At 44.7% G+C, this 23071-nt stretch overlaps 1 protein-coding gene, 1 long non-coding RNA gene and 3 pseudogenes across 2 annotated transcripts; all 5 read right to left on the bottom strand.

Moving 5' to 3' along the window:
* Positions 1–4968, bottom strand: part of LOC119315736 — a 27876-nt pseudogene extending 22908 nt beyond the window's left edge.
* Positions 4356–4494, bottom strand: LOC119319798 (annotated as a pseudogene).
* Positions 4969–6204: 1236 nt separating the features above from the next.
* On the bottom strand, positions 6205–10012 carry LOC119315397 (annotated as a pseudogene).
* Positions 10013–11694: 1682 nt separating this feature from the next.
* Positions 11695–16430, bottom strand: LOC119315395 (receptor-like protein kinase 2). Its single transcript, XM_037590023.1, has 2 exons — positions 15919–16430; positions 11695–15403 (listed from the first exon to the last, which is right to left on the bottom strand). Exon 2 carries the CDS (start codon positions 14744–14746, stop codon positions 12275–12277), a length of 2472 nt encoding a protein of 823 aa, XP_037445920.1. The 5' UTR covers positions 14747–15403; positions 15919–16430; the 3' UTR covers positions 11695–12274.
* A 5984-nt stretch (positions 16431–22414) lies between these two features.
* On the bottom strand, positions 22415–22868 carry LOC119318764. Its single transcript, XR_005154236.1, has 3 exons — positions 22756–22868; positions 22587–22679; positions 22415–22485 (listed from the first exon to the last, which is right to left on the bottom strand). It is a non-coding gene; the product is annotated as an uncharacterized LOC119318764 (long non-coding RNA).
* Positions 22869–23071: the final 203 nt, after the last annotated feature.

Here is a 23071-nt window from a genome sequence, read left to right as displayed (position 1 = left end):
GCGCCTCGGCCTCGCCTCCTCTCCGCTGTCCCGGCCTCCTCCTCCCGCTCCGGTCACCTCCCGCGACGAACTCCGGCGGAGATCCGGCCGCCTCGGGTTGCATGCCGTGAAACCCTAGATCCAGATCTGGGAGGTTATTTTTTTCCAAGTCCCTGATATTTTCAGTCCATATGCTCAGGTTCACGGCTCCGTAACTTTGCATCCGTAGCTCCGATTCATGCATATAGCATATCAAAATGTTCATCTCAGAGATTACATCATTTCATTCCATTGCATCATTTTTATTTGAGTTCATCTTGATGCCCGAAATGCTGTTAGAAGAAGGCTACTTGAGATAATTGTCAGATCTGCTACTCCGTTTAGCTTTTTGTCATTTTTACTATGATTAATGTGTGCTTGCTATGCCCTGATGCTCTACATGAGTTTTGTTAAGGGTTTTGTCATATTTTCAGAGGTGCAACCCATGTATTTTTGTGATGTGTGTGGTGACTAGTGCAAGCTTGCAAAGTGGTGCACTTGGTAAATCTGTTTTCAGGGACTTAGTAATTTCACTGTCTTTGATCTGTTTAGCTCATGATGTCATATGTTCATGTTGTTTCCTAGTGATCCGTGCCTCTTTTGAGGATGATCAGTAAGGATGTTTTGTTAATATTGTAGTGCTCTATCCATCCATGTCTTTGTTTGCATTTATGGAGCACCCTACATTGAGTCAATCGAGCTCTACTTTTGCTACTTTGTGAATCTGGGCAGATTGTCAACTTGTTTGCAATTTTGCCGGTGATGTTGTAGTTGATCCGTGCATGCTATGCTATTGTTCTTGCCATGTCTAGCTTGCATTGTGTGCCTTCTTGATGGAGGTATGCTTGTCTTGCCATGACTTGCACCGTAGTGAGTGCATCGAGCTCGTAAACATGCCTACTTGAGTTATATTTCAGCATGTGTCAGTTTTTCACTAAGTCTGAAACTGATTATGTTTTTGATATGTTCACATGCTTGCAATTGTATTTTCTGATCCCTTTTGGCTCAAGGTCACTAAGGAAATTTTGTTAAGCTATTTGAGTAGCTCTGTGCCATGCTTTACTTTGCCATGTTCAGATCCTGTAGCATGTAGTTTTGCTGCTCCGAAGAGGGCTACCTGATCTGAAATTCCACATAAGTGTTAATTTCACTAAGTCTGAGATCGGTTTGTCATATGCATTTTTGCCATGCTTGTTTGAACCTGTTAATGGATGAATTGGCCGTAGCTCAGTGCCAGACTTTTGTTAAGCATCTTGTCTGCATCCCTGCCATGTATTTTGTTGTCATGTTTGGGTGCGGTGGCATGTTCATTTCATTGCATTTAGATGCCTACTTGCTGTAAATCGCACACCGGTGTCATTTTTGAATCGCTTGCCATTTCCAAACCGTAACTCCGATTCCGGTGTTCTTTATATCATTTTCAAGCGATTTCATCTCATCTTTCCAGTGGCACACTTGGTTTTCCAAGTTGAGGTCGGGTTCATGCATTTCCTGTCATATCTTGTGTTTCGTATCCCGCATCGCATCCCGCATAGCATACCATCTTTGCATTGCGTTGTTTGAGTGCATGTGGTTGATTGTATCCTTGTTGCTTGTTTGTCTTGTTTGGGTAGAGCCGGGAGATGAGTTCGCTAACGAGGAGCCCATTGAGTTTGCTTTCGAGGATCCAGTCAACTCTGACAACTGTGCAGGCAAGATGATCATACCCTCGAAATCACTACTATCTTTGCTATGCTAGTTTGCTCGCTCTTTTGCAATGCCATTGCTATGATGCCTACCACTTGCTTGCAAGCCTCCCAAATTGCCATGTCAAACCTCCAACCCACCATGTCCTAGCAAACCGTTGATTGGCTATGTTACCGCTTTGCTCAGCCCCTCTTATAGCGTTGCTAGTTGCAGGTGAAGATTGGAGGCCGTTCCTTGTTGGAACATCTTTTATTTACTTGTTGGGATATCATTATATTATCTTGTTATCTTAATGCATCTATATACTTGGTAAAGGGTGGAAGGCTCGACCTCTCGCCTAGTGTTTTGTTCCACTCTTGCCGCCCTAGTTTCCGTCATATCGGTGTTATGTTCCCGGATTTTGCGTTCCTTACGCGGTTGGGTTATAATGGGAACCCCTTGATATTTCGCCTTGATTAAAGCTTTTCCAGCAATGCCCAACATTGGTTTTACCATTTGCCACCTAGCCTTTTCTTTCCCTTGGGTTCTGCAGACTCAAGGGTCATCATTATTTTAACCCCCCCCCCCCGGGCCAGTGCTCCTCTGAGTGTTGGTCCAAACTGTCAGCCGCCGGTGGCTACCAGGGGCAACTCTGGGCTGGCCTACCGGAAGTTTGGACAATCTGAGTGTGCCCTGAGAAAGAGATATGTGCAGCTCCTATCGGGATTTGTCGGCACATTCGGGCGGTGTTGCTGGTCTTGTTTTAACCTGTTGAAGTGTCTTGAATTACCGAGATACCGAGTCTGATCGAAACGTCTTGGGAGGAGGTCTATTCCTTCGTTGACCGTGAGAGCTTGTCATGGGCTAAGTTGGGACTCCCCTGCAGGGATTGAACTTTCGAAAGCCGTGCCCGCGGTTATGGGCAGATGGGAATTTGTTAATGTTCGGTTGTAGATAACTTGAACCTTAATTAATTAAAATGAATCAACTGAGTGTGTTACTGTGATGGCCTCTTCTCGGCGGAGTCCGGGAAGTGGACACGGTGTTGGAGTAATGTTTGCGCGGGTTGCTCTCTAGTTTTTCTCGCTCGCGCTTTGCCTCCTCTTCTCGCTCTCTTTTGCGAATAAGTTAGTCACCCTATTTGCTAGTCGCTTGCTGCAGCTCCACATATATTTACCTTGCCCTACCTATAAGCTTAAATAGTCTTGATCGCGAGGGTGCGAGATTGCTGAGTCCCTGTGGCTCACAGATTACTATTACACCAGATGCAGGGCCTGATGATTCCGCTCCAGGAGACGCGTATGAGCTCAAGTGGGAGTTCGACGAAGACTCTCAACGTTACTATGTTTCCTTTCCCGATGATCAGTAGTGGTGCCCAGTTGGGGGTGATTGGGACCGTGTCGCATGTTGGGTTATCTTTTATTTTGGCGCCGTAGTCGGGCCATGAGTGTTTGGATGATGTAATGTTATTTATGTACTTGATTGACGTGGCGAGTGTAAGCCAACTATGTTATCTCCCCTTTATGATTTATATTACATGGGATGTTGTGAAGATTGCCTAACTTGCGACATATGCCTTCAATGCGATTATGTCTCTAAGTCGTGCCTCGACACGTGGGAGCTATAGTCGCATCGAGGGTGTTACAGGAACGAACGGCAGTCGCCCCGCGAAGCTCCGATCCATCCTCATAACTCCCTCCATGGATCATTCCCACGAAGGCACGCTTCATGGCCGGTTTAACCCGGGAGGATCGCGTACGCTGAGCCGTCTCGACGAGGTCGATGCAGATGTCCGGCTCAGGGCCCGGTTCACCGATCTTGCCAATGAAAATGTGAATGCTACCAATGGGGACCCGGTACCCGTACTCAATTGAGCCGGCCTCGGGGCCCCAGCCTGCATCGTCGATGTAGAGTTTGCCGCGATGACTCTTAGTCATCCGGCCTACAGTGTAGCCCTCGAGTCCTTCAAAGCGGCCCTCCAAGAACCGGAAACCATCGTGCGATAGCCCCACGGTGGGCGCCAACTGTCGTGGTTTTGTCACGGCAGATGTCCTAGAGAAAGGACTTAGTCGTGGGGCCATCGCTACGGGTTAGCTTGAAGGGGTTAAAGCGGACACAAGGACGCAAGAGAGTTTATACTAGTTCGGCCCCTTCAATGAAGGTAAAAGCCTACGTCTAGTTGTGATGAAATTGATGGGTGTTTCGACAACTAGGGAGCAAATAAGCTTCGCCTATGTCTCGAGTTGTTGTCTGTCCTTGAACCGCCGCCGGGTCGTCCCCTTATATACATGGGGACGCCCGTCGGTTTACAGAGTCCCGATACCGGCTCATAGATGCGTCCGGTTCGGTCTCCACTATTCCTAACTTATAACACAAGTTACATACCGACGTCGTTTATAGCTATAGGCCTTAAACCGATTATGGGCCTTTAGCCCTCATCTGCCCTCATGGGCTTTTATCACACTTCAACTACTGATGAAGTTAACCCGGCTTGTCCTGGCCGGTTTACGCCCAGTAGTAATATCCCCAACAACCATCGTTGTTGGTGCCTTCGGGCCGCCCTTTGTTGCGGGGAGAGCCACGTGAGCGAGGGCCACCACCATGACCGCGAGATGCAGCGTTGGCCGAGGACTTGAAGCCGCCGGAGGAGCCATGAAATTGGGCCATGCGCTGATCGAAGTTACTCAGCATGGCATAGAGCTCATCAAGGGTGACGGGCGTGACGCGGGTGTCGAGGGCGGAGACGAGCGGCTGGTAGTCGATGTCGAGCCCATGGAGGATGTACGAGATCAACTCGTCGTCCTGGATGGGTTTTCCGGCGGCGGCGAGTTCATCAGCGAGGCCGCGCAGGGAGGCGAAGTAGGAGGCGACCGACCGGTTGCCCTTCTGCGCATTGATGAGCGCAGTTCGGATGTTGTTGACGCGGCTGAGGGAGTGGGACGAGAACATGCCCCCCAGTGCCACCCAAAGTTCACGCGCCGTGGTGATCGCGGTGACCGCGCCCGGGACCTCCTTGAAGAGAGTACTCAGCAAATAGCCGAGCACTTGTTGGTCCTCCCTGGCCCAAAGTGGGTGGAGAGGGTTGGGCGCAGAAGTCTCCTTGCTGTCTTTGTCCTTGGTGACGTGGAGTCTGGCCGGTTCCGGCGAGGTGTCCTCAACGTAGCCGAAGACACCGGCGCCCCGCAGGTGGGGTGTGACCTGCGTGCGCCAGAGCACGTAATTCGTGCGGTTGAGCTTCTCGGTGACCTGGCCGTTGAGGCTAGGGGAGGCGCCGGATGAAGACATGGCTATGCACTAGATTGAGAGGAAGGGCTCTGATTACCATGTGCAATGGCGGAAACGTCTTACTTCGTTGATACAGCGCATACATGAGTTGTTATAGAGATTTAGACTTGAAGAACAAGAGATAGAGTTGGTTACAACAAGGTGGAGATAAGAGAGAATACTACTACCAACCTACCAATCTAATCTATATCAAAACAACTCCAACCGAAGATATGCCCTACATGATATGGTGGTGCGGTGCGATGCACATTGGCACGGTGCACATGTACATGACATGGTTAACAGGAACCTCCAAAACTCCGCGATGGATGAAAATGCACTATTTATATGCAACACACACACACACACTGTTATCCAGTTACACAAATAATTCATACAGTTCAATTCACACAATTCACAAAAGAGAGAAGTGCATATTTCAACCCTGAACTCTTGCCCTAATTTAATTTACAACCCCGAACTTTAATACCATCTAAATTACAACCCCCAAGTCTCAAAACCGGGCAGGATTCAACCCTCCCCTCTCTGTTGACCGGTTTTGACCTGGGGTGACTAGTTTTGACTAGTCAACGGGTCCAATCAGCATGCCACGTGAGATTTTTTTTTCAAAATTTCAAGAAAAAGTAAATAAAAATCTGTAAGATCAGGAAAAAAATATAAAAAAGCAAAATTCCGAAAAAATTGTTCACGAAAAAAGCTAGGGAAAATAAAAAATGATTTTTTTCTGCAAATATTTTTTTTTCTGGAATTTGAATTTTTGGGTTTTTTTTGGAAATTCGTTTTTTTATTTTCCGTGTTTTTCGGAAATTGGATTTCTTATTTCTTTTCCTGTATTTTCTTTGATTTTACAGGTTGTTTCCTTGGAAATTTTGCATTTTTTGCTGATGTGACATGCTGACTGGACCTGTTGACTGGTCAAAACCGGTCAACAAAGAGGGGAGGGTTGAATACTGACCGGTTTTAAGAGTTGGGGGTTGTAGTTTAGACGGTATTGGAGTTCGGGGTTGTAAATTAGACTAGTCCAAAAGTTCAGGGTTGAAATATGCACTTCTCTCTTCACAGAATCAAAAAACCGACCAAAGCAAAGCTCAAAAAAACTACAAACGGCAACCATGAATCGTACCCCCTCTGTATCAAAAGATAAGACATTTTTTGACACTATCGTACATAACTACAACTCACATAATTGAGAGAATCAGAACCTAATACAAATATGTACCAAATTGGTCTCTCCCATATTGTTACAAAACTATAAAAGGTCAATTTTGTTCACACCAGAACAGAGAATTGTTTGTTGGTTACAGAGAACAAATAGAACAGCCATGAACAATACATCTATATCCGTTGCATATATAAAGTAAAAGTTGGAAAAGAAATTCTATTTTTGTCTATGGAGTCACAACCGAGGTCGTGATAAATCCTTCATGAACGCCTAAAAGCGGGAAACAGAGTGTCATACTGCCAGGTAGACACCATCTTTTGCATAACAGTCTGCTGCATGGTATCGATGCAATTGAAGAACGTAATCCTCCAGATGTTCCAGAAAAACAATGTTCCAAACCATATCCAGAAACCAAAGACAGTTCCAGCAATCACTGAGTAGTACAGCCACAAAGTTTCAAGTTCATGGTCATGTTCATTTGGCTGATCCAGCACTGTTGCAGAACTTGAATCATGCTTACCGAAAAAGGGTTTCCCCCCGCTTTGTATTCCAAAGCAACCAACACCGATACAAGGATCGCTGTGGCGAACAGCACATCAAGCCCAAAAAAAAAGAAACAAATGCCAACAACGGCAGCTCAACAAAGCGCGGATGACCCGTCACCGCTACGCCCTCCAGAAACAAACCACCACAACCCGAGGCTTCGAACCGCCGCGTACCAAGCAGCACCTCCAAGAAGGAATGCGACGCCGGCGACGCTGCTGCCCAGACATGTCCTAGGGTTTCCCCAGCACGAGAAGGGGGGTGGGGATGGATATCGCCGACACCCTCCAGGAAGGAATGGTGGCACCCGCAGGTGTCACCGCATCGGAGCCGAAGAACCGGCAAGGATTTCTCCCGCACTCCAACCCCATCGCCCAACGGACCGGAGCCGACCAGCCAGACCGCCGCCCACCACCATGCGCCATCGTGGTTGCGCCGCCACCCACGCCGCTTCACTGCGAACACCAACACGAGGCCAAGAGGACCGGAGAGAAGTGCCCCGCAGAGGGAGAAGCAGCACTGAAGCCGAACGGGAGGGAACCACCTCCACCACCGTCGTGCAGGAGGCCAGAACCTCCGACACCGTCGCGGTAGCCGTCCAGACGCGTCAGCAGGGCATGCCAGGCCACCCCTGGCCCGGCCAGGCCCGAAACGGGCCCACTAAGCCCTGCCGCCACGCTGCAGCAAGCCGGCGATGGTGCCGCCAGCACCCTGCCGCTCATCACCTCTCCCCCGCCTCCCGGAAGCCACGAAGCAGACCCACCCCACCGCCGGCCCGCCTAGGCCCAGATGGGGCCCAAAGGGCCCAAATCTAGGCTGAGCGGGCGCCACCAGACCGCGGTGCCGCGTCCGTCCAGAAGCCCGCCCCCGCTCGCGCCAGGAACCCCCGCCGTCGCGCTGGACCGCCACCGCCTAGAGACACCGCCCAGGGTCTCCCTGTCCCGCGCCGGCGGACACCCAAGAGGGGAAAGGCCAGGGGAGCGCGCCACCAACGTCGCCCGGGCCAGGCCCGCAGCGGGCCCCGGCGACGGCGGCGGGGAGGAAGGGGGAGGGGGAGGCGTGCGGGGGAGGAGGTTGGGCGCGGCCGGCCACTCGCGGGGGCGACGCAGTCGCGGGAGAGAAGAGCGTGTATCTGAGGATCCTTTTTGCAAAGTGCTACCGAATCATGCTTACATGGAGTGCTCAGGGGGAGACCACAAAGTCCCAGGTTGTTGCTGTATATTGACGGGTCATTGAGTGTTTGGAGCTGATTGCCTGTAGGTATCTCTCCTGATAGTAGATTGTTGGACATATTGAGCAAGCTTAGGCACAACAAATCTGATATGCTTGGAGGAATACGGCCCAAGAGTTTATTCCAGTAGAGGTCAAGAGACTCCACATTTTTCAAACTGCCAATGTTTTTTGGGATACCACCGGATAAATTATTTCTTGATAGGTTCAGGAACCGCAGGGCTTGATGATTTACTAACTGAGCAGGAATCTCACCTGAAAGGGAGTTGCTTGACAGATCAATACCAGTCATAAGCGTAATTGTCTTATGGAAAGTATAATCACGTCCCTTCCAGATTGTGTCCATCTGACCATCATATGAATAATGTGTACCAGTGTACATATAAGGCATATCCCAAACGTTTCAAAGCTTGCAAGTTGCAAGGATAGCACTTACATCCATTTCTGGTGTTGTCTCTACCATGTAAGTAAAGTTTGCGAAACTTACTGGAATAGAACCTATAAGATTGTTTTCAGCTAGGTCAAGCAACTGGAGATGAGAGAGTTGTGATACCTCCCAAGGAATACTTCCATGAAACATATTTGACCGTAGTTGGAGAATTCTTAGCATAGAGAGGCTAGCTCCTATCCATGAAGGAATTGTGCCAGAAAACATATTGTCTCCAAGATCCAAAATTACTAAGCTTTCCAAGTTCTTTATAAGAGACGGAAAATATCCAGAGAAGCTGTTGTTGGACAAATGTACTGATTCTAATGGAGAAGCATCATTCGTCAAGGTTGTGACTTCTCCAACAAAGGCATTGCTTGACAAATCCATGTATGTAAGATTAGGCAGGTTCCATAAGCAACCAGGGAGCATTCCAGACAGGAGATTGTTTGATAGGTCCAAGAACTGTAGATGACGTTGCTTACAGAAATCCTTGCTGATGACACCTGTCAACCTGTTACTGGACAAGAATATGTAGTTGACAGATAGGAGCGACAAGCTCGCTGGAATCTCTCCCTCCAAGTGGTTGCTGCTAAGGTCAAGGAATTGTAATAAGAATGATAATTTACCAAACCCCGATGGTATCATGCCTGTAAGATAGTTATTGGACAAGTCGAGCACCCGTAGGGAAGATCCTAGCTCTGCGGGGATTGAGCTGTTGAAGCAGTTGCCAGAAAGGAGGAGGTACTGCAGGGACTCCCATCTGCTGATCTCCAGTGGAATGCTTCCGGTGAAGGAGTTGTTTGCAATACTGAAAAAGCCAAGTTCAGTCCAGTTTGAAACCAATTCTAGCGGGATGCTGCCACTGAGGTGGTTGTTCTCAACATCAAAGTTTAGCATTTGGCCCATCATTGGAAAGGACGGTGGCAAACCTCCAGATAGCATGTTCCACGATAGGTTCAAGGACTCAAGACTAGTCAGATTACCGAATTCACTCGGTATGAGTCCGGAGAACATGTTGGAGGACATATCAAGAAATAGTAAATTTGGAACCATATCTGGCAGTCTCAGGTATTGAGCCCGAGAAGAAGTTACCTGATAGGTCGAGGTCCTCCAACCTAACGTTGGTGCGGTTCAGGATGAACTGTGGAAAAGTGCCGTTGAGATTGTTATCATTTAGATGTAAGGTCTGCACGGTGGACAAAGGCGAGAACTTGGCAGGGTCTGGGTTGGTCAAGTAGTTGTTTCCCAGATCGATGTAATGAATCCATGGGAGCTTGCCGAGTTGATGGGGGATCGCACCAACAAAATAGTTGTCGCTCAAATCCAGGTAGGTCAGGGTGAGCAGCAGCGATATGTTTGTTGGGATGGTACTGACGAGGTTGTTGCCACAGAGGTCGAATGTGGTGATGTTCCGGGATGCCGGGAAGTACAAGGCGTCGAGCGTGCCATTGAGGCTAAACCAGGATAGCTCGAGTGTGGTAACATGGCCAGCATTGTCACAGGTGATGCCGAACCAATCACAGGTCGATTCGGCACGCGACCATGATGACAGGTAGGTGGAATTGAGCAAAGTGGACTTCCACCCGGAGGAGTGCTTCTCCTTCCGGGCTGATTGCAGTGGCCATGCATAGCAGCATATGCAAAGCTGTCAAACATGAGAGCTTGTATTGTGGTGCCATCGCTCAAGGGTGTGGCTGGATAGACTCTGTGTTTGCCCCTCCAGTCGAACAGCCAGCATGTCTATTATAGAAAAGATTTACTGCTCTTGAGATGTCAGCTGCGTTGGCAAGAAAATGGAGGTCATTAGTCAGCAGAATAGGTTGGCAATAGTAGAATGGGTCAGCAGTGGGTTGGCAGTCTATTATACAAACTTGTCTGGACGGGCATATGTCTACAGAGACTGAAGACTTGGGGTCATCCTGTGAAGAAAGCACCGAATCTGTCAGTGTACAGGACCCAGCCAACAATGGAAGCTAGCCAGTATGGTGGTGAATGAAACCGACGGCCAATTATATATGTGGTTGTGGTGAATGAGACTGTCCGTTAACAGAAAGCCAAGTCACCTGCCCAACTGCATTGCCCAAGTAACACAAGCTAGTCAATATCTGGGAGCTGACTGTTGAAGCTCCTTTTTCCCCCGAGGACACACAAGCTCCGTTCAACAGTGCCATTGTGTCACGAAAGAGAAGTCGGTCAATGGGAGTGACCGCAAAGGTTCAACATCACTGTTGCTAGAACAAATTACCAGCCATGAAAAAGGTTTCCAAAAGAAGCAGCGAAATCAAAGAACAGGAAAAAAGCCAGAAAATACGAAGTAACATAATCTAGAAAAGAATGACAAACTAAGTAGTATCACAGGCCACAGGAAAGGAACTTCCAAAAAGTCGCAAAGGAAAGTGATAACTCTTAATTAAGCAACAGCGTTGTATTTGAGCTTCTGTATCTACAAATCACCTAGTTATCCAGGAGCTCTTTTATGGTACAAATGCTAATTTCAGTATCCCGGCAAACCTGCTGTGCTTCTAGAATGAGATGAAGAAGCATATAGGAATTAGTTATCACAAAAAGAAGACAGAAAAGGTTGGTTACCCAAACAATAGCCGTAATGCAAGAGCACAACAATTTCGATAGATGCAAATACTGAGATGGTTTACATGCTGGTAAACAACCGAGTCTGCAGGTTAACTCTGAAGAGAGACGACAAGACACAAGTATCCAAGGGCTGCACAGAACAGAGCCTGCATTCATGAAATGCAAACCAAAAAAAATGAAAACTCGAATCTCTACAAGATTACAGTTTTAAAATTACAGAACACTAACCAGGCTGGAGGAACAATCAAACTAAGAACTATTCGAGCAATCGATTCCGACTTCAGAAAAGAAGATGACTGGAAAGAGTGCACAAGCTCCCGGTCAGAGAAGGCATGCGACAGGGTGTACTACAGTAAAAAGCTTTGCTTGATAAGACCAAATGTGCAATACAGAGAGTAGTATTTGGTAAGATGAGGATACCATACACCATACACAAACACATCGCAGCAACTGCAAAATCAACAAAACAAAAAAGAGCAGCCACAAAATAGTTGAATTGGTTGTCTATTTCCTACTGCGACTAGTACAGAACTGTAACTTTTCCCTCTCCCTCCATATGACAAATCAAGCACGTAATGCTTACCTCCTCTCGGGGAGAAAATCTACTCGCCATTCAAAGGGGAAAGAGCCAACTTATTTATTTTTGCACTGTAAAAACATAATTTGTTTTTCCAAGTTCAGAATTTTTTATTTCAAAGCAAATGTAAGGATTACTTTTTCTTTTGTGACTACAGGGAAGAAGCCAAGATGCACAAGCGTGCATACCACAACACACACACATTCACTCGATCGTCATCTGGTCGCACACTTCACTGAAACTGCTCCAATGTAGTTTCAATGTATGGGTAGGTAGGCTCGAAGGCAGTTCCAATGTATGCTACCTGAAACTGCCCTTCTACTCTGAACAACAGGAAAATCAAGCACAATAGGCTTTAGAAATATTATAAGATTTACAACACACGCTTACAAAAACATGAGCGAGACACAAACCATTAGCCTGACTAAAGCTACACCACAAACTTGTCTAGAACCTTGAAACAAAATATGTCCACTGGAACGTTGGTAATTCTTGAGCGTACTGGGAACAGAAACAGATATAATTATCACGACGCTTACATCTTGCTTCATCTTCATTTGGTGTGGTATCATTCAATACTTGGACAGCTTTCTATACCTCAGATATCCTTCATCTTCCTCATAACTTTCTGTTGCATGGCATCTATGCAACTCAAGAAAGCACATCTCCAGGGCTTCCAGAAAAACAATGTGCCAAACCATATCCAGAAACCAAATATTGTTCCAGCGATCACTGAGCAGTACATCCACATGGTTTCAAGTTCATCATGATGTTACTTTCCCACATCTGATGTGGTTGTCGGACTTGAACCATGTTTACATGAAATGTTCAATAGAGAGCCACAAAGTCCCAGGTTATTGCTATAAATTGACGGGTCATCCAATGTTTGGAGTTGATTCCCTGTAGGTATCCCTCCTGACAGAAGATTGCTCGAGAGATTAAGGGAGCTGAGGAATATCAGGTTTGATATGCTAGGAGGAATAGGACCTGATATCTTGTTCCAAGAGAGGTCAAGAGATTCTAAAAACTTTAGGCTGCCGATATCCTTCGGGATACTACCAGATAGACAATTTCTTGACATATTTAGTAACTGGATGCCTCTAAGATTTGTCAACTCCGGAGGTATAGCACCAAAAAGAGAATTGGCAGAGAGATCAATACCTGTCACAAATGCATCTCTTCCCCGGAAAATGTAATCCTGTCCTTTCCAAATTACGACCATAGTGCCACTGTATATATATCCAAAGGTGGCATATTGTAGGACGATTTTTATACCTGGCTGCATCGTGGGTGCCTGCCTCATGAAGGATAAGTTGACGAAACTTTCTGGTATGGAACCTATAAAATTATTCTCAGCTAGATCAAGCAGTTGGAGATGGGAGAGTTGTGATAGCTGCCAGGGAATATTTCCATAGAACATGTTCGATCGCAGTCCGAGAATCCTCAACAAAGGATTGCTTTGCCCTATCCATGGAGGAATTACACCAGAAATATTATTGTTCCCGAGATCCAAAATAACAAGGCGTCTGAAGTTCTTCAACACACCTGGAAAGCAACCTGTAAAGTTGTTGTCTGACAGGTGCAGGGACCTTAGTGAAGAATTACAGTAACTTGAGGTTGGAATTTCACCAGCAAAAGCATTGCTCGATAAATCTAAGGATTGCAAATCTTTCAAGTACCAAAAGCAACCAGGAAGCTTACCAGACAACTGATTGTTTGATAGATCCAAGAGTTGCAAAAGTGCCAACTGACAAAAGGCCGATGGCAATTCTCCCATGAAGCTGTTTGTGTTTTTATCTTTTACCACCTTGACAGACGGCAACTGCCTGTTGTCAATATTAGGAATGATACCCGTAAACTTGTTGCCAGACAAGATGAGAGCAACAAGATTTATCAACGCGGACATGGTTGCAGGAAGCTCTCCATCAAGGTGGTTGGATCTGATGGCAAGGAATTTCAAAGATGTTGCATTGCCGATATGAGATGGTATCACTCCAGTAAAGTGATTCTTTGACATGACCAAAAACTGCAAGTTCGGCAAGCTGCCCATCTCTACTGGGATGGAACCAGTAAAGTTGTTGTTTGAGAGGAGGAGAGTGATTATCTCTTTACAGTTACCAATCTGCGATGGGATGCTTCCAGCTAACAAGTTTTTGGCAACATCGAATACCGCGAGATTAGTCAAGTTTGAAAACATCTCTGGTGGGATGGTACCATCGATATAGTTGTCATGTACAATGAACCAGGACATTCCTTGCATCCTGGCCAAAGATGGTGGCAAACTTCCAAATAGCTGGTTATGCGCCAGATCCAAGTGCCCGAGATTAGTAAGGTTCCCCAACTCGGGTGGAAGAGTAGAAACCAAACCAGCATTTCTGATATTGAGTTGCTCTAGTAACTGAAGCTGCCTAAGTGAGGCTGGGATGAACCCACCAAGTGAATTGTCGCTCAGTGAAAGAACTCGCAATCCAGGTACTAACCCAAGCTCCTCTGGGATCCCTCCTGTAAGATTATTTTCGTTGAGAAGCAGTATCTCAAGCTTCTGGAGCCTCGAGAGTGAGCGAGGTATCACACTAGAGAATCCATTAGCTGACAGATCTAGATACCTCAACCTTGGGACCATTTCCGGTAGTGAATCTGGTAACAGCCCTGAGAAGTCATTACCTGACAAATCAAGGAATTGCATCCTCACAATGGTGTAGTTGAGGATGAATTGTGGGAAGGTTCCACTGAGATTATTGTTAGCTAGAGATAATAACTTCAAGCTGAACATAGGCGAGAACTTGTCATATTCTGGGTTAGTCAATTGGTTATTTCCCAGATTAACCTCGACTAGTATTGGTAGCTTGCCGAGTTGGTAGGAGATGGCACCGACAAGATTGTTGCTGCTCAAGTCCAAAATGGTGAGCGTGAGCAACAGGGATATGTTTGCTGGAATGGTGCCAACAAGATTGTTGCTGTTGAGTTTGATCTTGATGAGATTCTGGTATGCAGCAGAGTAGAAGGTGTGTAGCGTACCATGGATCCCAAAGCCGGAAAGGTGGAGCTTGGTAACATGTCCGGCAGCATCACAGGTGATGCCAGACCAAGAGCACGTAGAGTTGGCAATTGACCACGAGGGCAACGGGTTGGCACCAATCAAAGTGGACTTCCATCGGAGTAGTGCTTCAGTTTCGGGGTTGATTGCCTTGGCTGTGCATAGTAACAGGAAAATTGAGATGTGGAAGAGTTTCTGCAGTACCATTGCAGCAGGTTATGGTGTTGGTAAGAAAATGGCAAGCTGCAGGGTGCTCTATGCATTGCATTTGGAAATAGCTAGAGTACACACAGAACGAATACATAATTGCACAAAAGTACAAATATGTTGTAGTGCTATCGCTGAACAGGTATATATGGGTGCAAAGACTTGAGAACTGGGGTCGTGGGAGCCCTGATTCCCATCCTCATAGGTAAGTGACTAGTCGTCTCCAGTAAGGTCATAACCGATGACTGACTATGTGGTCATAACCGATGACTGACTATGTATGTCAGTTCACTGTACCTCCAAAATGTGACAAAGAAAGAAAAACGGGCACAACCCTTCATGTTAGTTTGCCCATGTGGATGTGAGCTTATGTACTAAATCATCAGATTATGGAAATGAGTTTTCAAGGACGGCACCCACAAGATTGTTGTTGTTTGGGTTGATGAGATTTTGGAAAGCTGCAAGGTAAAAGCCATGGAGCGTACCATTGAAGCGGATGTTAGTGGATCTCGGTAACACAGACGACAGCGTCATTCACAGGTGAAGCTGAACCAAGAGCACATAGAGTTGGCCATCGACCACGAGGACAACAAACTGGCACCAATCAAAGTAAACCTCCATCAGAGTAGTGCTTCCACTTCCAGGTTGCTGTCTTGGCTGTGCACATTAGCAAAAACAAATTGAGAGGTGGCAGAATGTCTGCATCTAACAATAATGTGACTCAGGGAGAAGCCCATCCAAATGTGACTGATAAAACAATGATATCGTAGCAAATGGCCATGCCACCGCTGGACTGATTTTAGAATTACAGATACTAATCAGGTGGGAAGAACGACCAAATTAAAATCTGTCTGGGCAATCGATTGTGACTTTGGAAAAGAAGACGAAAGGAGTGCACAAATCCCGGTCAACAGAGCGCGTGGAATGGGGTGTACTAGTTCAACAGCTTGCTTGATCAGACCACATGTGTAAGATAAGGATACCATGCCTCAGACAAACAAATTTCACTTTCGTAGTAGCAATTGCCGAATTAAATAAATAAATAAGGCGGCCAATGAATCTGCCCCGTTTTACATATGAAGACATAACGAGGTCACGTATCTCTTTCCTCTCCATTGTACTGAAAAAACAAGCAGATTGAAGATTGGACAGATGGCCTAAGAAATGCGTACCTTTCCTAGAGACTCCTAGCCGTGGCTGGTCTGTCGACCGGCGGCCCCGACCAGGGTTGGGGAATGGGCGCTCGTGCGGGGTGGTGGTGGGCGGCGAGGTGGTGCCGGGCGGAACGGTCTCGTGTTTTGGTAGGGGGTGCTCCGAAGCCGCGCGGCGGCGGGGGAGGGCGACGGCGGCACTGCCGGCCGCCGAAGCGGGGCGGCGAGGTGCAACAATCGGCAGACAAGCATGAAGATTTTTATCTTTCTCGAGACATTGACAAGCATGAAGATAGAAGTCAGTAAACTAAGTTAGGCCTTCGGCCTCCCCCAAAACACCGTTGCGCCTTCGGCCTCCCTCAAAACACCGTTGGGCCTTCGGCCAGGCCCAGTGAAGAGACCACTCACTCTCTCAGTCAGATCGAATTCTGAATAAAGAAGTTTAATTCGTTTGCAAAAAAGGGTAGTGTGTAAAAAATGGGGGCTGCTACGCGTCGGCCGCCATCGCCTCGCGAGCCGGGATCTGACATAGATCTAGTGGGGTCAACGTCTTATCTCTACTTTGCGACAAAGACCTTATTGCAGAAACATTTGTAATAGCGGTTGTGTTGTGGGATTTTTGTACAACAGAGGTTGTGTTGCGGAATACTTTTGCAACAGATATTGTGTTGTGGATTCTTTTTGCAAGAAATGTCTTGTTGCGGATATTATTTTTTACAACAGAGGTCTTATTGCGATCTTTTTTGCAACGAAGATCTTGTTGTCGATTTTTTTTTTTGCAAGAGATGTCTTTTTTGCAACATCGGTGATGTTGCAGAAGTGGACGGCGCCCTGCATCATCGGTGTCAAGCAGGTCTTCTTCTTCATACCCGGTAGCAGCAGAAGGGGCGTCGTCGATCGAGAAGAGGGGGAGGAGAGAGGGTGGGTGGTGGCGGAGGCGGCCAACGACTGCGACGGCCGATTTTTCCCCATGATCTTCAGAAAAGTGGGAAAATAAACATCTTGCAAGTTAAATCATCTGAAAACCTTCCTGGTTTATTTACCAAGTCTCTATAAATTTCTACATTCCAAAAATAAGTTCATGGAATTGGTATGGGACAGTTTCGGGACTTGCTATCAGGGGGAGTGTCTCCCTGAACTATTCCTGTTTAAAACATCATATTGCACTCTTTCTCTTTGTGAGTTTATATTTCAAGTTCTCATTAAGGATCCTATTGTAACATTCCAAATTTTCAATTTGGAATGTTATACATTAGATCATCAATGCATATCATATTTTATTTTGCATTTTGGTTGATCCTAGAAATTCTACACAACTCAATGACCCACGGAGAGAGTTGGGAATTTCGTTATTTTCATATTTGAGTTTTTTCTCAAATTTTAAGAATAGGATCATTTGATTTTATTTATTTTATCATCAATTATTTCTATTACAAAAATATGAGAGAGGGAATAAAATGACTTTTCCAAATAAAGAAATATTGAGGATTTAATAATAAAATCAAATAAGATTTTATTTCGGAGTTTTTCGGTGTTTTATTTGAATTTAGGAAAAATATGCGTTTTTCAAAATTGCATTTAGGTCCCAAATAAATGTTCACCTTGTGCGGCTTGATTTTACAAGCCCGTGAAAATTTATTTCCGAATTTTTGGAGTCCGTTTAGTATTTCTTTTCATTTTTCTTCCGCGCGTATAAAAAAACGAACCGACCTACGGGCCGTGTCCGGATAGGACTCCGGCCCGAGGTGGCCTTTAAAAGCCGGCCCAGCCCCTGGGAGAAACCCTAGCCGCCCAGCCCCAAAGCCGCCGCCGCCCCCCGCTGCCGCCGCCGCCCGTCGTCGTCGCCGCCACCGCCGCCGAGGTTCATGCGCCTCCACTTTCGTGCCATCGGTTTTTTTAAAAAAAATTAGATCGGTTTTTATCGGTTTTTTTAGATTCGGTTTTTTTAAATAGATCGATTTTTCCAGTTTATTTAAATAGCGAGCGTTCGTCCGTTCGTTCGTTCTAGCGAGCGTTCGTCGTTTTTCTTTTTCTCGGATTAAATCCGCGATTTTTCTGATCGCGATTCCTGATCCGATTTTCTTTTAGTATAACTTTTCGCTCGTTTACCGAATCAGGCGATTAAAGCGCCTAGAGTTTCGTCTCGAAACCCTCTATCCGTTTAACCAACTTAAACAAGATTTTGCTACTGTAAAATTTGCCCTAGATCCAGATTACTAGAACGAAGTGTTTCTTTCGCCGTTTGACTTTCGTTGCTTCGTTCGATTTGATTCTTTTTGCCAACCGGAGTTCTTAAGTTGAACCTTCTGGTTAGATCTCTTATTTGAGTTTTACCTGTGCATTAAATGAGTACTTATTGTATGCTTGTTTGTTTGTCTGCGATAGAATACCCGGAGTGCGCCGCCTGTTACTTCGAATCGTTAGGTTTCGCGGATTATCAGCAAGGCAAGTAACACTTTGATCATACCTTTCCTACTACCTAGTTTTATTGCATTAGATCAATCCTCACACATTGCATGATTAGGATCTAATTAAATTGTGGGATGGGAAGTAGTTGAGGTAGTACCTATTACCTGTTTATTATCAAACCTTTGGGAGTTACTTCTACGTTTGCTTATTATGTCATGCTATGCTAGTAGATGTGGATTGGGTGAGTGATATCCATGACAGATGTGAGATTGTTAATTAATGGTTTATCTAAGGTGGCAACTTAAACACACATCTGGGTGGATTGAGGCACCTGGATATTCTAGGACTTGCTTGTTTTTTTTCGGACCGCCACCCAGGCTCAAAGGGATCATGAGACTATTCATACTAGAAACTTCCGTGTGCAGCCACAAGCTATTATGGGCTCTAGCATAGTTGACTAAGTTGTGCGAACTCTTACAGTGGTAGACTAGCAGATGTAGGGGATGTAGGTGGTACGGTCTACCCGATCGTAAGGTGCTAGCGCTTCTGAAAGACTATGTCTCGGTCATCCATCTTTTCAAACACCATGTAGTGCGAGAAACCAAACGGAGGCGATCGAGTCTTGTGGAGAAAAGTGCGCAAACCTCTGCAGAGTGTAATAAACTAATCATGATTAGCCGTGTCCCCGGTTATGGACATCTTGAGTATCTAGTACTTGGATTATCATGTGAATCTCAACATGTTACTCTAAATTAATTTTGTTGGGTTATGTTTAATGATGATGCTTAATTGGGATTGAGAATGCTGTCAACCATTCTCAATGTTTAACAACTACCATGATAGTTAAATAAATTTATTCATTTGAAATAGGGAAAAATTGGCTTTACGCAAAACTGTAACCATAGAGCTTTCCACCAGCCAAATATGCATATAGTATAGCTGTTTCATTCCATTACTCTCTATGTGTTACATTGTCAGCATATTCCATGTGCTGATCCGTTTCGGGCTGCAACGTTAATGTTGCAGACTCTTCAGACGATGATTAAGGAGTTTTAGGTCGTGATTCTATACTCAGTGATGCCGTTGGAGTTGATGGACTCACTTATCATCCAAGCCTTCCGTTGTTTTCGTTATTAGATGGCCTTAAGCCATATTTATTGTATTAAGTTCACTATTGAGACACTCGATGTAATAAGTGTGTAATTGCTACTCTGCTATAAATCCTCCGAGTACTGTGTGGTGTCAGCATTACTGATCCAGGGATGACACCGGAGCACAGAGATCAGACTGTTTGAGGTCTGGTCGCTACATCTATTGAAGAATTTTTTAAGAAGGATCTTTTCGAGGTGATGATACTACAATGGAAAATCTTGGAGATGATGATCATACCTGGACAAGCGTGTGAAGATTCTACATGGACACGAGTAGATTAGGAGGAGTTTATGATTAATTCGCTTGTAGTAATTAGAGGGAAAATCTCCCCTCGTCTTGCGGCGTGCAATTGCCTTCTAGCAACCGACGCGTCTCTTTTTTCCCTCTCTTCTAACTGTTGCATCGGTTCCAATCGTCGTGACTTGTGTGTCGTATCTCTTCAGAACATATATAAGTGTAATCTATCTGCCTATCAATACAGTTGATCATTTTTCACTCAAAACAGCTTCGACGCTGTCGGCGGCGGTGACTGCCATGCACTTTGGTATATAAGGCAACTCTCAATTTTCATCTATCCCTGCATTCTATTATCCCTGAGTTCATGGCTTTGGATTTGTCAAATCGCACTTCAACTCGAAAAGTGCTCAAAGTTTTGCCTGCAAGGATCGCTGTTGCTTTGTTGATTCTTAGGACTCTTGCTACACTAGAAACAAACTCTCGTCTCTTGGTTTCTTTTTTACAATGGATGAGCTGAGCACATGCTTATGTTAATATTCTATTTTGTTACTTATATTGTTCTTAAGAAGCTCCCATCTCTGAATTTAATTAGTTACTATTGGATGAGCATGCTCCTTCTATTTGTTTCTATGTATAGATAGAAATAAGAATTTCATCCCATGGATTCCCTCATGTGATGTACTTCCTCCATTCCTTTATATAAGGTGTATTTTTTTAATAAAAATCCACAATGTAAGATGCATTTGTTCTAATTCCTCATAATTTCCATCTTGACCCTCTAGAAAAAAGGAAAGTATCGCTACCCTGATTGCATATTTCTCTCCTTGTAGAGAAAAAAAAGAAGGAAACTAAGTATCTTCCGATTGCGTGTATCTCTTCCTTTTCTGGCCTAAATGATTTACTTGCCGCTAATCCACCAACTAGACAAGGGTAATTTCGATATAAATTGTCTATAATCATGTGTCTTGGTCACCGTGCTGAAAATAATACATCTTAGATTAAAAAAATGGAGAGAGTATTTGTTTAAACAGGTTACCTACAAACTAAAATAACAATGCATGCTTCCTTTAAGCAATTTCGGTCTGATTTGGAAAGATGGATAGCACTAACAATTCTTGGAGCCATCCTATTGGTTTGCTGTTTCCATTTATTTCAGCCTCATGATTGGTTTCTCACAGCTAGCTTTGACTATACAAATTTAACCTTTGCAATGATGTTTTTCTCTCACATGCAGGACATCGTCAACCACACATGCAAGCTTCTAATGAACTACTCTACCTTCTTCCTAAAATTTGGTGCAGTATTGCTTAAATGAATAATTAGTGCTCATTAGGTTGAGCAACTTTGATTGTGATCTTTCTTAGTGGAACTTTAATTGTTTTCTAGAAAAGCATTCTCACACTTACCATGTGTGTATGTATCAGCATGAATAAAAACTCATCTATTTTGGACAGTATATTTGCCTCTTTACCATGCAACATCACTAATGACAAACTACTTACTATATTGATATTGCGACCACTTTGATCTATATTCATTGCAGTAATGGCAGAATCTGCAACTTCAACCCAAAAAAACTATCATTTGATTCTTTTTGCTTCCATACCTTGTCGAGAACTTCAAATACTTTTATGTGCCGAGTGGTAATCCCTTTTATACCTAGGTTTGTTACACTAATTGCAGGCATAAAATGCCATCATCATTTCTCTACTCCCCACTCTATCGACCATCCTATTCAGCGACAGACAATTCCCACAGCAACACGCGGTGTATCATCTAATTCATCATAATGTATCACTGGACATGGCGTGCCTCGCGCGGGCTTGGCTAGTACTCCCTCCGTTTCAAAATAGATGACTCAACTTTATACTAAAGCTAGTATAAAGTTGAGTCATCTATTTTGGAATGGAGGGAGTATGATATTTTCCTTGCACAATTTACTGGGTGTAACAAGCTAGTGGTAAACTCACACAACATGGTGGTCATTAACACAATGGAGAGAGCAAAATTCACGGGAGCCTCAGTAGCTATTTATCATGATTGTTATCATATGTTATGCCAATTCCCTTGTATACTTTTTCGTGTACCTTTTGAATTTTGCCTGAGGGGCAAATTATATAGCCGTGTCTGCATGGATGAAGCCCCTGCTTCTATTTCTCCCCTGATTGGAAAAGAACTTGGGAGTCACCATGGGGTGCATCCAAATGCCAAAATATGTGTAGTGAAGTTTTCTTTTCTTATCAAGGCTCTTTTGAGTTGTCCAAAAAGTCATATGTACAACTCAGGCTATTAGCTAGAAACTGTTTCATACCTACTACAAATCCTATCCTGTGTGCAGACTCACCGATCTCTGTCAGATGAGTAATGATGCATCTCCAGTGACATGCAAGCCCAACAAAAGAATCTCGAGGGACGGTTGACCACCAAAACAATCCAAATTTGGTCGCTACACACTAGCCATTCACCACCAAAATAATAACTTCAAAATACATAAACTATTAATATTATGACATTTTAAACTGTCATGAGACGAGATGCTCTCACGATAACTTCTCCCTTGTCAGAAACATCTAGAGTCAACACCTTGGTCCTCCAGCGACTCCTTCGGATGTCGAAAACCAAAACCTACAAAGTCAGTATGACATATTTCTTACAGCTAATCATATTCCCGTATGAAAAATAAACGGTCAAGCAAATCTCAACTAAATTTACCGAAACATCCACTTTGCTATTCCAGTTTATTCCTCCCATAAAACGATTCTTGCAAACATCCAGCATCATTTTCTCCAACTGGTAATAGCAACAAGAAAGAATTGAACTGAGCGTAAAGTAATAGTAATATAATTTCTTCTGAATGTAACTAAATCCTACAAAATGTGTAATACAGTAACCTGGACTGTAGTAGAAACTTCCTCTCCCTCAAAACAGCCGATAATATCACCTCTACAGATTCCAAGCATCTCAGCATGGGACCCACTTGACACCTAAGGTTTAATTGGCAACAATGACTACATGATATGCCACCAGTCCAGAAATAAACAATATAATGAGCATGCATACCTCTTGAACAATAAGACCACTATCAATTTTGCATTTTCGCCTTATCCTCTCAATATGAGAAGGGTCTAGAAGCTTGATAGCGAAAAGCTTCAATCCGAGGTGGAGCCGAGGGATGCGTCCATACATATTTGTAGAATTTAGACATAAGCATGTAACCCTTTTTAAATGAGTCATTTTTTATTGAATTCTAAACTATATAACATGCTGGAAAGCTGCTGATAGTATACCAAATATTTTGCAACTTGATTTAAAATTAACATCGCAACTTTTATGCTAAATTAAATTGAAAAAACCATAAATGGGGCAACTATTTATA

The sequence above is a fragment of the Triticum dicoccoides genome, chromosome 6A (assembly GCF_002162155.2).
Source record: "Triticum dicoccoides isolate Atlit2015 ecotype Zavitan chromosome 6A, WEW_v2.0, whole genome shotgun sequence".
NCBI lineage: Eukaryota > Viridiplantae > Streptophyta > Magnoliopsida > Poales > Poaceae > Triticum > Triticum dicoccoides.
The sequence above is the reverse complement of the archived record's forward strand: the minus strand, read 5'-3'. Positions and strand labels throughout refer to the sequence as shown.

Coding starts and splice junctions, on each gene's coding strand:
- LOC119315395 (XM_037590023.1), bottom strand. CDS start 14,746: ATGGTACTGCAGAAACTCTTCCACATCTCAATTTTCCTGTTACTATGC.